At 35.4% G+C, this 14,429-nt stretch overlaps 1 protein-coding gene, 1 long non-coding RNA gene and 1 pseudogene across 6 annotated transcripts; 2 read left to right on the top strand and 1 right to left on the bottom strand.

Moving 5' to 3' along the window:
- Window positions 1-6,020: 6,020 nt before the first annotated feature.
- Window positions 6,021-7,389, bottom strand: LOC128197474 (uncharacterized; annotated as a pseudogene).
- A 1,067-nt stretch (window positions 7,390-8,456) lies between these two features.
- Window positions 8,457-11,741, top strand: LOC108342016 (uncharacterized). 3 transcript variants are annotated; one of them, XR_008249954.1, is made up of 6 exons: window positions 8,457-8,743; window positions 9,298-9,363; window positions 9,855-10,018; window positions 10,891-10,947; window positions 11,167-11,271; window positions 11,590-11,741. It is a non-coding gene; the product is annotated as an uncharacterized LOC108342016 (long non-coding RNA). The 3 variants fall into 3 exon arrangements; XR_008249953.1 differs by having other exon boundaries at window positions 8,458-8,743; window positions 10,876-10,947; XR_008249952.1 differs by lacking the exon at window positions 10,891-10,947 and having other exon boundaries at window positions 8,462-8,743.
- A 498-nt stretch (window positions 11,742-12,239) lies between these two features.
- Window positions 12,240-13,561, top strand: LOC108342622 (uncharacterized). Of its 3 annotated transcripts, none has more exons than XM_052879293.1 (3): window positions 12,240-12,420; window positions 12,617-12,901; window positions 12,977-13,561. In XM_052879293.1, the coding sequence occupies exons 2-3, from the start codon at window positions 12,671-12,673 to the stop codon at window positions 13,451-13,453; spliced, it is 708 nt and encodes a 235-aa protein (XP_052735253.1). In that variant the 5' UTR covers window positions 12,240-12,420; window positions 12,617-12,670; the 3' UTR covers window positions 13,454-13,561. The 3 variants fall into 3 exon arrangements, with proteins under 3 accessions (XP_052735253.1, XP_017435905.1, XP_017435908.1); XM_017580416.2 differs by having other exon boundaries at window positions 12,511-12,901; XM_017580419.2 differs by having other exon boundaries at window positions 12,511-12,901; window positions 12,980-13,557.
- Window positions 13,562-14,429: the final 868 nt, after the last annotated feature.

Genomic DNA, 14,429 nt, shown 5'->3' with positions numbered 1-14,429 from the left:
CCTTGTCGGGCCCAAAAAACTAAAAAAATATATTGTTTGTTTCTTTAGAGTTTTATTTTAAGGGGAAGTTAAATACTTTGAAAACCACATCCACATTCGCACATTTAGTTAAAGGTACTGCCTTAGGGCAGGCGTTGTAGGGTGCTAATACCTTCCCTACACGTAACCGACTCCCGAACCAAGAATCTGGTTCAATTTGACCATGCCTTATCATTTTATGGTTTTTCCGTAGTTTTCCAGAATAAACTATGGTGGCGACTCCAAAATTTCTTTTCAATATCTCTTCTTTTTATTGGATCGTCGTCCCGTCGCGATTCCGGTTGCGACAGTTCCCCTTTGTTGCCTCTGAAAATACTAGGAGAAGTTGCAAAACCAGGATTTCCGCCCTAAAAATTTTAGAAGCTTTGCTAACATGAATATTGATATTAAAAGTCTTCAAAACAACAAACTCATCAATATTATTATCCATCACCTTTGTAGAGATTACCAACCATCCCAATCCCTACTATAATAAGATTCTTAATAGAAGGAATGTGAGTCAGATCAACAAACTTTTCAAAATTTCTCATTTTGCATATACCTTAAATCACATGAATGAAAAGCGGCCATTTTGCATACAATACATAGCATTTAAACGTACGTTGGAACCAAGGTGATTTAAAATATTAAAAATAAATAAATTAGAAGTGCATCAAAAGTGGTTCTAAAATATTAAATATCCAAATTAAAAGTGCATATAAAGTGGTTTTAAAAATATTGAAAGTAAACAACACAAAATTATATACAAAATGATTTCAACCATTTTTAAGACAACCAAATTAGAACTGCATTTGAAGTGTTCGCAAATGTTAAAATAAAATAACCAAATATAAAGTGACTTAAAGTATTAATAGTAAAATAAGTGTTGTGAAAAGTGAAATAGAAGCTTTTCTCAATCTCTTCTTGTTAATAATAAAAACGTTTGGTAATTAAAGCTTAGGTTAAGGTGTTTGTTTTTGCTTTTCTCAATCTCTTCTTGCGTAGTTATCTAATTTTGATCCAAATAAGATGGTGCAAAACATAAAATGTTAAGACAAAATCGTTCAAACACTATACCATCTAGCAACTCAGGTGTTGAAGTTTAATAAAAACATTAAGCGAAATATTGCTTGGTATGAAATGTTGTTTTAAAGAAATAGCGTTTGAAAGAAAAATATTTTAGACCATCTTTTATAGATGAAAACAAGCTTATAATAACGTCTTCTAGACTATATTGTTTGATGAACAAAGTTTTATAAACAACTTCTAATAAAATGGAGCATCTTTCTTAATGAATAATCTAGTAGACGATATGGGTAACAAACAACACCTAAACATCTAAGTAGACAACATCTTACAATCAAGCATTTTATGAACAAAATTGTCTATCTCTATGTTAACACTGAAGCTTAAAATATGTTTTATTCAAAACAATGTTAATTCAAGCAAGTGTCTTATAAAATGTATTGTCTAACAAAAACAGCTAAACGCTATCATTTACATGCAACTTTTGATAAAACATATAATTTTGAATGTTTTACTAAACGATGCATTTATTAATGAAATGACAAATGATAAAATATTTGGCAAATATGGCCTAACGCTAATCAACGTTCAAAATATTTAATGCATGTAGAATATGTAACACCCCAAATTTTATAGGCGTTACTAAAACACGCTAAAATTAAAAATTTCGTAACCGAAAATAATTTCTCAAATAAATTGAATCCAATTAATTTTTACAACACCAATATTTAAATTCAAATGTATGAAAATACATAAATCTGCAAACTTCCTTAAAAGAAATAACCACGTAGACTTTATAAAATCCCTGCTTTGTACCATCTCTCGAACATCTATCCAACATCGAGCATATCTGCATATGCTCTTGTATAACACCAACGTTATACGATCATCGCCACACACACATACACCATACATATACAAACAAGCATGAGTGAGCTAACCAAATAAACATCAATTCACTAATACATCATTTACATCTCAGTCAATTAGTCCCTACCAAAATCCTATCACCCCAAATAACATCAACACATAAGACTATAACAAGCAATACAATAAAAATACATACATTCCCTTAAAAAGAATCATGACCAACCCATTAGCTTTCCATAACATGTCCTTTAGTGGCAACCCGTGCCAATACTAACCATTTCTACAAATGTAAGTCTTCTTCCAACCTTCACCTCACAATTCCTATTTACTAAAACAGGATAAGTCATGTGGTCCTCCACTAAAGCTTTGGACCTATCTCCCTTACTCTACAAGCTACTCACACCAGCTCTAAACTCAGCATGAGCCGGAACCCTAAGGGAGAGACATCCATCCTTTTCTACACCTCGCAAGAGGAAAAGACGACACTTGAATCCCAGTCCCTTCTACCACAATTCATGGACGAAGAGACCCATCTCTTCTATTGTCTCTTAAAGCCAAAGAGATAACATTTCTACCCCATCACAAGAGGAAATGTGACTACCTTTTTACCCTCTCGAAAGAGGAAAGGTACAAACCCAAATTAAAAAAGTATAACCAGAAGATAAACTCAAAACATAACCTCTTTCCACAGCCTCGCACAGGCGAAAGAGACCCTAACTTTAAGGGTATCACTGTCAACCATACTAGATCACTTCCTACTCTTGAACAAATCAAGAATAACCCTCTAAGTATCTCACGACTCATAAATGACTCACACACATAGTTGTCTACTCCCTATTCAATCCAAAATTATTCCAACCGAGTACCACTATGTTACTCTACGCAATAACTGAGCCAAAATTGTAAGACCCGTAGAAAATGTAAAATAGAATATATTTGGTTTAATCATTCGGCAGGTCTCATTTTTGGATGGGAATCTCAAATTGATCCTCTTCTTTTTCGGCGTCTCAATTGGGTCCTTATTTTGTGAAAATTGCAACAATTAGACTCCTGCCGTTAAATTGAGCCCAATAACGTTAATGTAACTTTGACGTGGCATGGTGTAATATGTTTTCAATTGACGTGGCTGACACATGTTGGAAATGATGTGGATTTGATTGTTTTAAAATTAAAAAGTTGGGAAAAATTGAGAAAATTTCAATTTTTTATAAATCCCTAATAAAAGGGGATAACTTTGTTATGTTCTTCTTCTTCGAGGGGGGTGTTCTTCTTCTCCTACTTTGATGGCCATTCGTGTTATTCTTTGTCATGCACTAGGTGGCAGAAGCAAAAACCTTAATGCAAGAATAGGTAAGATTAAAGGCCAACAATTTTGGGACTGTCCTAAGTTCAAGAAATAAGATTTTGTTGCTCGGAAGGAACAAGAAAATCGACATGCAAAGGAGTTATTCTCTGAATTTTTGGAGGAGGGATTGAATTTGGCCACGAGGATGTGCAGTGAGATGATTGAGGCGTATTTGCCAGCCGGGATGACAGAGGAGGCGATGAAGATATACGAGTTCATGAAGGAATGGGGTTGTTCCACCGACAAGTTCATTTTCATTGTACTGATTACAAATTTAGAAAGAAACGGACAACAACAACATCAATAATTTAGAAAGAAACAGACAACAGCAACATCACCAATTAGTGGATTCTTTTAAACATGATTGTCTTAACTATGTGGAGTTCCTTGATAAAACAAGGGGATTTTGTAGATGAAAACAATGCAATTACATAGTCAAAGAAACTCTCAATAAATTTGTATTTGACTTGAAAAAGTCTCAAGATATTGTAATTGTAATGTTTATTAGTTTCACCTTTTACACTTTGTTATTTACATTATTTTACCTTAAAATTGTAAACTCTTATACGTGGTATATACAAGAAAGTACAGCTGCATGTAAGTTTCGAAGATGTGATTTCGATAAATTAATTGCAAATTAAGTTCCACTTGTATTGCTTGACTAAGATAATTCTTGAACTTGTTATTTTTATAGATTACTAATAGCAAAAGTCAAAGTATGCAACAACTTGTGGAGTCTCTGAAACAAGACTAAATACAGAAAAATTACATCTGCTTCCTTGCTTAGTTAGCTAAATGGCTTGGACAACTGTTGAACATGTTGTGCCACATAAACGTACGAGAAAGTACCATCTCGAGCTCCTGCTGCGTCCAATTCTTAGTTGGAAGGTGTTGAAGGAACATTACCAATTCTTGGAAATCAGGCCTCTAGAGCTAGTATGACCACTGATAAAAAAGTCAAAGATTTCATTCTCTACAACACATAATCAGTATCAAATGCTACCTAAATATAGTGAAAGCTTAAAGCTTTATTTCACCTCTAGAGCTAGTATGACCACTGATAAAAAAAGTCAAAGATTTCATTCTCTACAACACATAATCAGTATCAAATGCTACCTAAATATAGAGAAATCTTAAAGCTTTATTTCACCTCAAAAAAATTCACAACAAAGAATAGCTCAAAATGAAATCACACATAGAAACATGATATCAGTAGTATCTAATCTAACCATGTGTAAAGAATACGCTCTAAATGATTTTTGAACTTGTTGTTGAAAGAATGACACTTCAAGTACAGTTCTCGACAATCAGCAGCAATCTAACAATCATAAAAATGAAGAACCTTATTTTTGCCACTAACCCAATTAGGAATATGTTATAATCGAGAATGTGACACCCGGGCACGGAGACGAGGGCGGGGAGTGACGCCGGTGCAAGAAGCATGGTGCAGGGGGCACAGACAAGGAGCGGCTCCTGGCAGCTTCGGGTGGAAGGGGTACATGGACGAATCGAACATACACCGGAATGAGAGGGATCTGGAGACTGTATAGGTATGGGACTATACGGTTGAAGGATAGCTTAAAGGAATTGATTTGACTACTCATATAACCAAAAATGCATTTGCTTTTCGGTAGCCTAGCCCATAAGAACTCCATGGTTAAGCGTGCTTAGCTTGGAGAAATTCTGGGATGGGTGACCTTCTGGGAAGTTTTCCCAGAAAGTGTGCGAGTGAGGACAAAGCACACTGGAAAGCCTGGTGGTGATCTGTGGGGGCAGTCGATGGTCCCTCTGAGTTGTCGGGGCGTTACAGATGGTATCAGAGCCTAGCCTCTCCCAGTACGGTGTGGTTCGAGGACGAACCAGAGCAAAAGCTGGTGGGCATGTGACACCCGGGCACGGAGACGAGGGCGGGGAGTGACGTCGGTGCAAGAAGCATGGTGCAGGGGGCACAGACAAGGAGCGGCTCCTGGCAGCTTCGGGTGGAAGGGGTACATGGACGAATCGAACATACACCGGAATGAGAGGGATCTGGAGACTGTATAGGTATGGGACTATACGGTTGAAGGATAGCTTAAAGGAATTGATTTGACTACTCATATCACCAAAAATGCATTTGCTTTTCGGTAGCCTAGCCCATAAGAACTCCATGGTAAAATTAAGAAATAACTAATGACGAAATGGACAATTTCCCCTATGATGACCTTCGTTGCGGCAGTAAGAACATTTTTTTGGCTTATCTGGATTGGATTGATCCATTTCATTATGAATCCTATTTGTAGATGGTCTTCCGGATGCCTTGCATCGCATTTTAGGATCTGGTATGAAGTTTGGACCTGTATACGCAAACGAATAATCTTGATTTTGGATTGGGTGAAATTGTACTTCATATGCCTTGAAAATGTTGTTAAGACTGTACACTGGATCAATTACTTGGGTTAGTGGGATATGCAAAAATGCACAAACAACAATGACATGATGACATGGGAGACATCAAATTCAGAATTTTCATGAACATCAAATTCAGAATTTTCACGATTGTAGCGATGAACATGACAAAATGCGGATTGTTGTTGATTTTTCCTAATGATGTCGGTGATTTGTTCAGGAAATTGGTGTCCTGCTTGTAGCATATAGTTCGCCTTTAATCCTCGTTCAACAAACCATGATTGTGTCCTCTCAAATGTTGTTCTGATGAGAGCATATATTGGTAATGAACGTGCTCCCTTTAAAATGGAGTTGGTGCACTCAGCAAGATTAGTAGTCATATGTCCATATCTTCTCCCTCCATCAAAAGCCTGAGACCATTTTTTAATGGGATTTTATCTATCCAATCAACTTGTTGTGGGTATTGGTTTCTTAGTGCAGTAACTTTTGCCGTGACAGTTGGTTGCTTGACCTCGTAAGCTGTAATGATGTAATAAATAATTAAAGTTTAGAATAATGTTACAAAATTATAAAAGTAAAAGTGTATTAAAAATGTTTGTAGTAGTACCTAAATTGATGAATTGTTTTTTGAGGTCATGATTTTTGAATTTGTTGTTGAAGTTGGATGCTAGATGACATATGCAATAAACAAAGTTCAAACCGTCTTATTCCTAACCAACTTCTTCCGATCTTAAGGCCGATAGGATACCTTTTCCTCTATCAGTGATGATGCAAATATTTTGTTGAGGGCAAACATGTTCTTGAAGTAGTTGAAAGAACCATATCAAGGCCTCCTTTGTCTCACCTTCTACAATGGCAAAGGCTAATGGAAAAAGATTTCTATTGTCATCTTGAGCTATGGCGGTGAGCAAAGTTCCATGATATTTACCCGTTAGAAATGTACCATCAACTTGAAGAATGGGTTTACAGTATTTGAATCCTTTTATGCAAGGACCGAAAGACCAGAAAACTATTTCCATAATATAGCAATTATTGTCGGTTTGTCCATCAATCTGCACTGGAGAACCAGTGCATTGTAAAATTGTACCTGGGTTTGCATCCTTGACGGCATGCAACCACCTCGGCATGTGGTTATAAGAGTCTTCCCAGTCTCCAAACTCCATAGCAAGAGCCTTTTGTTTTGCGATTCAAGCTTTTCTGTATGACACAGAATATCCGAATCGAGCTTTAATATCTGCAATCAAACTCTTGATTGGAATGGATGGGTTTGTCCGGACTGAATTTGATACAATCGCGGCAATGTGAGTACTATCAAGATTTGTATGATCTTGAGATAGTATGGTTGAGAAACACGAATGTTGTCCGTCGATATTCTTTATTTCCCAATATTTACGGACTTTGCTATAAGCTGCCCTCAAACGCCATTGACAACCGTTGTGATATTTCACACAACGAATAACATAAATGTTGGGCTTCGATTCAACGACGGTGTATTTGTAACCGTTGGTTATGTGATAATGTTTGATTGCAGCAATAGTTTCGTCCTTTGACTAGAATTGCATACCTTCATTCAACTCTGGAATGACATGTTCAGATGATTGTGTGATGTGGTCGTCGTTGTTGTCATCTTCAAGTATGTTGTCTAATTCATCATCGGTGCTGAACTCCTCAACATTATCTAATATCAAAGGTTGTTCGTTGATGATTTGCGATGATGAAGATGGTGGAAAGTTCCCCGATGCCATAAGGTTATAGATGTGCGAGAGAAAGAATCATATTGGAGTAGAATGAGAGTTGTTGGCAGTGGAGTTTGGATGAGAAGATGGATTGGTGAAAGACTCATATATATAATGAAGTTTCAAGTGTGAATGTTACTTTCTGTAAGTGGGTGTTACGGTTCGAAGTAGGGAGTACTGGACAATATAGTAGTGTCAGATATGTATATAAGGTTGCATGCATTCAGTAAATTATAAGCTATGTATAGTATTACATTTATTTGAGTCCGTATAAAGTAATTTACAGTGTGCTTTGATATATCATAAGCTTTTCATGACACGTTTTTTGTATTAGTTATAGATGTTGAGAGACTAATTTGTTTTTATTGTTGTTAAGAAATAAATAATGTAGTATTTAGAAGTATAAAAATAATATAGTTTTTGAATAATATAAATTTGAAAAAATAAAATTTTTTAAATAGGATTTAAATTTTTAAAAATTGGAAAAAGTGAAGTCGTGGAGGGGGTACACGACTTCACCTTATGAAGTCGTGTAGTGGTCCTCTAACATGTTTTTGTCAACAACTACTAGGAGATGTTCCTCCTGAGAACAGTGTCAAGGGCAACAGAATTAAGTTGTCTTGGCTGAATAACACTTTTCGCCAATTGCCTCCTGATGCCAGAGATCATGTTATTGAACAATACGCTATTGGCAGCATCATGATGCCAGATACATCTGCAAGCATGGTGCATTTGATGTATCTACCCCTTTTGGCGGACCTGCGGAACATTTCACAGTATAGCTGGGCATCCGCAGTGCTTTCCTGCTTGTATCGTGCCCTTGATCATGGGACTAGGGCTGGCCAAGACAATATCGGAGGGTACATGATCTTGTTACAATGCTGGGCATGAAAAAGAATCACTACAAGAAAATTGCATTTTACATACAGATTATTATATACGGATTTTAATCTGTATGTATTAAACATATTACATACGGATATTATATACGGATTTTTAATTAATTATTAACTAGAAAAATTTAGAAAAAACCTGGAACTTCTTGTAGCTTTGAAAAAAAAAAAACCCTAAGTACAACTCTCCTGAACGAATCCCTCACTCACTCAGTGACCCTTCCTTCTTCCTTCATTTCGGATAAAGAAAAACCCCACAAATCCTTTCTTCTTTCTTTCCTCAGATAGAAGAAACCCTCACATGTTTTTGTTTCCCTTCTTGTAGCCACGCGTTCTTCCTTTCCCACGTCTTCATTCAGACTCCATCATCAGCCACGTCCATTTTCTCTCTCGCGCATTGGAGAGAGCAACTTCATTCTCGCGTTCTTCTTCCGCAAGAGCATTTTCTTCTCGAGAGCTCACCATCAACCGTAAGCTTCCTTTCTCTTCACAAATTCATCATCTTATTTCATATTTCTTCGTTGCCTCAGCCTACTCAACAACAAATTTCTTCCACCGATTATTTTCATCTCCTTCTAGGGTTTCGTCATCCTTTCACCTTTTTCTTGAAGTTTCACCGATTAAATCCTCTTTTACTCCATTTAAAAGTTTTTCCTCCGATTGAAAACTCTTTTCCACCGTTCAATCTCGTTTTTGAACCGATTAATCGGTTCATTTTGAGTTTTCTCCCTTTCTTGGGTTCCTTCGGTCCAGATTAGGGTTCCTACTCTATTTAGGGTTTCTGTTAGTCCTATCTCTGATTTGGTTCTCCTTCAAATTCCCTCTTCTATTTGTGTCTAGGGTTAGTGCGAAGAAGACACGAGGCCACGAGATCGCTTGCAATGCGGAGAAGACACGAGGCCAGTTTTTATCAATTTTATTCAACTGTCTCTGCATAAAGAAATTTCTTTTCCTCCTTTAAGAATATTGTTTAGTAGGATCGTGGAACTAAGGAAATTCACATGATATTCAATTTCTTTTGCAGGTTGGTGAGAGGGGGATAGAACTATCTGGGGGACAGAAATAAAGGATTGCAATACCTCGTGCCATAGTTAAGAATCCATCAATCCTTTTACTAGATGAAGAAATCAATGCTCTGGATGTGTTAGTTAGTTGTATGAACATTGAGGAATATTGAATCATCAATGTTTTCATCATATCAATCAGTGATACTGTTTTGGTTTAGGGTTCATTATCTACATAAAGTGATTTCTATGCTTTAAGTTTGAAATGTAGTTAAATTTGAGACATTATTTGCATCTATGTAGAATATATTGTTGTTGCGATGACTGGAACATCTTTCTTGTTTTTAATTTTTTCCCCTTTTATTTCTTTGTGTGTCCATTTGTGTGATTTCTTCATGATGTTGGTTCGTATTGGTTGTATATGTGTGTTTAGGAGTTTATGAATTTGCAAAATTGTAGAAGACCTAAATCTGTTTAGTAGAAGTCTTGGGAGGTATTTTAAATTATTCAAATTTCTAGAACTCGTTGAGATGAAAGCAGTCATTTTAATTATATGAATTTTAATGTGTTTATTCAGACCCTGATGCTGAAGTTATGGCCTTGTCCCCCAAGAGCCTTCTGGCCATAAATAAGTTCATTTGTGAGATCTGCAACAAAGGATTTCAGAGAGAGCAGAACCTGCAACATCACAGAAGAGGGCACAATTTTCTGTGAAAGCTGAAGCAGAGAACAAGCAAAGAGGTGAGGAAGAAGGTGTATGTGTGTTTAGAGCCAATTTGTGTGCATCATGACACCATTTATAATATATGGCCACGCATACACTTTCACACATTCCATATCCTTTCTTGCAAGATGATATGCGTTAGAACAATGGCATGTTTAACAACATTATTTTGGGTATCTACAAGGAATTTATTCATGAAATTTATGATGATCAACTCTTTATAAAGTTGAAAAAAGGGTTCAATTTTCCTGCCATGGATCTTTGGGTTGGTTAAGAGTCAATGATACATTGCATAGTTTGTGTTTATGTGTTTTGACTTTTCTTAAAAAAATCTTTCATATTGTACCTGGAAGCATTTCCCTAAGTTTGAAGTATTTTGGATTATCATTTAATTTCAAATTTGTATATTGGCTAAATGGATAAAAGGATAACATGCAGGGACATTTTTTTTAATTCATAAAATCCCACTGAGTACTTGTCTTCCACTTCCTTTGCTAAAATTTAATGTCTTAACTTCAGCTGTATCTTTGTATAATGTTTTCCAAATTAGTTTTAATAAAGTTTTAACGAAAATCAATAACTAGTTTTAATACTTAAAGGGAGAATGCCTTTCTAAATATGAATGTAGATATTCGCTTGGGATGAATGTAATTGTTAGAATTTAATTATTTTATCCCTTACAGTAGTTCCAAAAGTACTTTTGCATTATATGTGTTTATCTTACTACACATTGATTTTCATCAATTTATTGAGCATTGATTATATCTTATACTCTTGTATGCTCTGTTTTGAAATTTTGGGTTTTTAATTGATTTCTCCTAAATCACATTTTAAATCATTAATACAACTTCAGAATACTAAGCTTTTTTTTTAGTTTATTATCATTAAGACGTGATCTTAGAAGAGGGATATGTTTGAAAGCTTCTTCGAGGAACTTGTAATCAAGGTGGGTTCCGCTACCTCATCTTATAGAACCTTTGGGCATTTACTTTTTAGTGAATGTTTACTATATATGCCCATATTTGTTAATATTAAGTATTATGCAATTTTTGTATCTAGCACTACATTGGCGTATGAAATTTGGGGCAATTTTTTTAAAGTCACAGTTCATAATGAAGACCATCAAGTGGCTTTTATATAAATCAACAACTTTTATTTGTTTCAGAGTCCAAATGGTGTTTGGAACATTTTTGGTGGCAAGCTTTCATGGGACTTGAAGCAATTGTATGTGATGATCCAAATTTTGAGGGGCGTAGAAATCCTTCCAGTGGTATATTTATATTATATTTATTTATGTTTCAACTATAGCAACCATGTTAGCCTGTTGGTAGCATTTCAAGAGAAAGGAAGTAGAGATTTGTGGTTTGGGATAGTAGAAGTTAAAGAAGATTTTGTCAGTGAACTTTTAATGATTTTTGATATTTGCTGAGATTTGGGTTCAATTTGATTGATCTTTTTTATCCCCTAATTCTAAGCCATCATCTGTTAGAGAACTTTTAATGGTTTTTGAAATTTTCTTTAAATATTTTATTTGTCCATATATATTGAAATGTGTTTCAACTAAACTTTTTGTTAATTTTTGGTTCAGGCACTGCTGAAGGCTATAGGAGCTAGTGTTTACTTGGTCAGGAAACCGTTACAAAATGTAAAATAATTCTTGTAATTGTCTTTATGAATAAGAGTTGTATTTTTTTAGTTCTATTTATAGAATTATCTAATAAAGTTTTCATATTTTAATTATTTGATTCAAGCACAATCATATGTAAATTTGTTACATTTGTAATATGGGAATTTAACAGTTATGTTTGATTCTTATCAATTATATGAAATTTCTAGGTATTAGGTGTAAACGTGGAATTATCTAATTTTTTTTTATAAAACTATAAAGTTATATATGGATTACATACGGATTATCCGTATATAATTATATAGAAATTATATACGGATTTATTTGTACATAATTATATACAGGTAATTATATACAAAAATTACATACGGATTTTTTGTATATAAATTATATACAGATTTTTCCGTATATAAATTATATATGGATTTTTCCGTATATAAATTATATACGGATATATCTGTATATAAATTATATACGGATATATCCATATATAATTTATTTACGATCATTTTATATACAGATTTTTGTCCGTATATAATCCGTATGTAACACTATTTTATATACGGATTTTAGGTCTTACATACGAATTTTGGTCGTATGTAATTGCGTGTTTTCTTGTAGTGAATAACATGTATTTCCCCATAATTACTCGAAGTCACAGAACAAGACATTGCTTCTGGTTCAGTTTTTCCCCTGGCGAAAAGATGGTGTCGAACAACACAATCAATATTCCATGACAATACAACTGTGCAACAATTTCGTCAAAAATTAGACGACCTATCACCTAGACAGGTATTTTTCCCCTCTGCACTTAATAGTGGTGTATATATTTTGTTGAAAATTGGCTTAATTTGTGTTTAACCAAAAACTTCAAAACTTCAGTTTATATGGACACTGTACAGACGTCATGACATTTGTCAAATCATTCCAGTCCAAGTGCCCCCGACTTGTCGGGCAGTTGTGCCTCTGATATGTTTCTCTGTTGTAGAATACCAACAATCAGACCGTGTGATGCGTCAATTTGGATTTCGACCATCCACCGATGAATCTAGATGAGGAACATAAACAGGATATGAGAGGATGCGCAGATTGGAATTGGCAAGAACACCATCAACAGTGGGTTGCATTATGGAATGACCGCCATAATCGTGTATTTAACGGTATTCCATTCCAAAAAACTGGTCACTTGCGAGATGAATCCGAGTACATGCAATGGTATATAACTTATACAATCCGCTATATTGCTCTCATAGAAGATTCAACCGACGAAGAGGTACTACAATATCCCCACCTTTTAAATTATGAAAGCGTTATTATCTTGTGATCTTCAATCAAACATTGTCTTAAGCAGTATGACATGGAGCACGAACAACAGTTCCAACCGCAATCTGCATACCGTGCATCACCACCGTATCATGATCCACAAAGGTCTGCTTCTGACCATGTCAACTATCAACATCCATCTCTGAATTCAAGGTTCGAACAACACATCCCACCAACATCAACATATCCTCAGGTTGAGACCTCTTATTTCGCCTTTCCACCATCAACACTGTTCAGTGAAGGTGCATCATCTTTTAGTGGAGGTCCTTCCAATTATTTTGGAACCTCGACAACGACTCCACCATCTTCATACCAACATGCTTCTTCGTCACAAAACGTGTATCGACCGATCCTTGATTTCCAATACCTTCAACAGTCCAATGAAAGTCATCCCAGTGATGATGACCAACACACGCAGAGTCCCACACTACAACAACAACAACAAAGGCGAGGCCAACGACAACGACGAAGACCAACATGTGGGACTGGAGGACATAGATAGATTGCCTCATCAATTTATTTATAATTATGTAATTTGTCTATATTTTCTTAATTAATGACAAAAATTTATATCATAACAAACTTTTATCCTTTTTAGTTATTATTGCACATCATGTCAAAACAAATATATATATATATATATATATATATATATATATATATATATATATATATATATAAATCAATTTTAATATATAATGCAATCAATTAATACTACAGCAACAAAGAAATCAAATTTTGTTCCTCCACACACTGGTAATCGATTACAATTCATACTTTAATCAATTACCAGATAGACCCTGTAAGGGATTACAGGCTTTGCTGTAATCCATTACCAGATTCGCTGGTAATCGATTACAGGGTTTCTGTAATCGATTACCAGCCAAACCCTACCCTATAAATTCAACTTTCTCTCTTTCCTCACGAACACACACCATTTCCACTCCAGTTGCAGCGCGTCCACACAGTTTCTCCTCCTCTCCAACCTCAAAAATCAAGTCCTATTCCACAAGTTCCACTTCTAAACACCATTTTTTAACTCTCCTTTCAATTCTCTTCAATTTGCACCGATTGGAATCTCTAATGGCGGAATCTTCAAAGAGGCAAAGAGTTAGGGGCTCATCTTCTACAATTGGGGGACGTCGCCGCTGTCAACCTTCACCCCCAGAAAGCTCACCCTCACCCTCACCACCACCGTCACCGACTGCTCCAAACCAAAATCTTCAATTTTTCACTCCTGCACTAGCTGAAAGGTATTTCTCGCTATATAAAGACTGTCAAATCATTGAGCCAAAATACCTAGATGACCAATATTTCGAAAGTCAGAGTTTTGAATTTTTTGGCATGCTCAAAAATTTGGAATTGGATGATTTTGTCTGCGATGTTGTGCGTTATTATCCTGATTTGGTTCGTGTCTTTTATAGTAACCTCAAATTTTCTGATAATGGAACAATGAAAACTGAGGTCAACAATGTGAA

This window comes from Vigna angularis, chromosome 6, assembly GCF_016808095.1.
Source record: "Vigna angularis cultivar LongXiaoDou No.4 chromosome 6, ASM1680809v1, whole genome shotgun sequence".
Classification (NCBI taxonomy): Eukaryota; Viridiplantae; Streptophyta; class Magnoliopsida; order Fabales; family Fabaceae; genus Vigna; species Vigna angularis.
This window is presented reverse-complemented; position numbering and strand designations above follow the sequence as displayed.

Bases quoted from the DNA above. Each gene is read 5' to 3' on its own strand.
- LOC108342622 (XM_052879293.1), top strand. From the start codon at position 12,671: ATGAATCTAGATGAGGAACATAAACAGGATATGAGAGGATGCGCAGAT. The intron at 12,902-12,976 runs GTACTACAATAT...CATTGTCTTAAG, and splicing joins AAGATTCAACCGACGAAGAG to CAGTATGACATGGAGCACGA.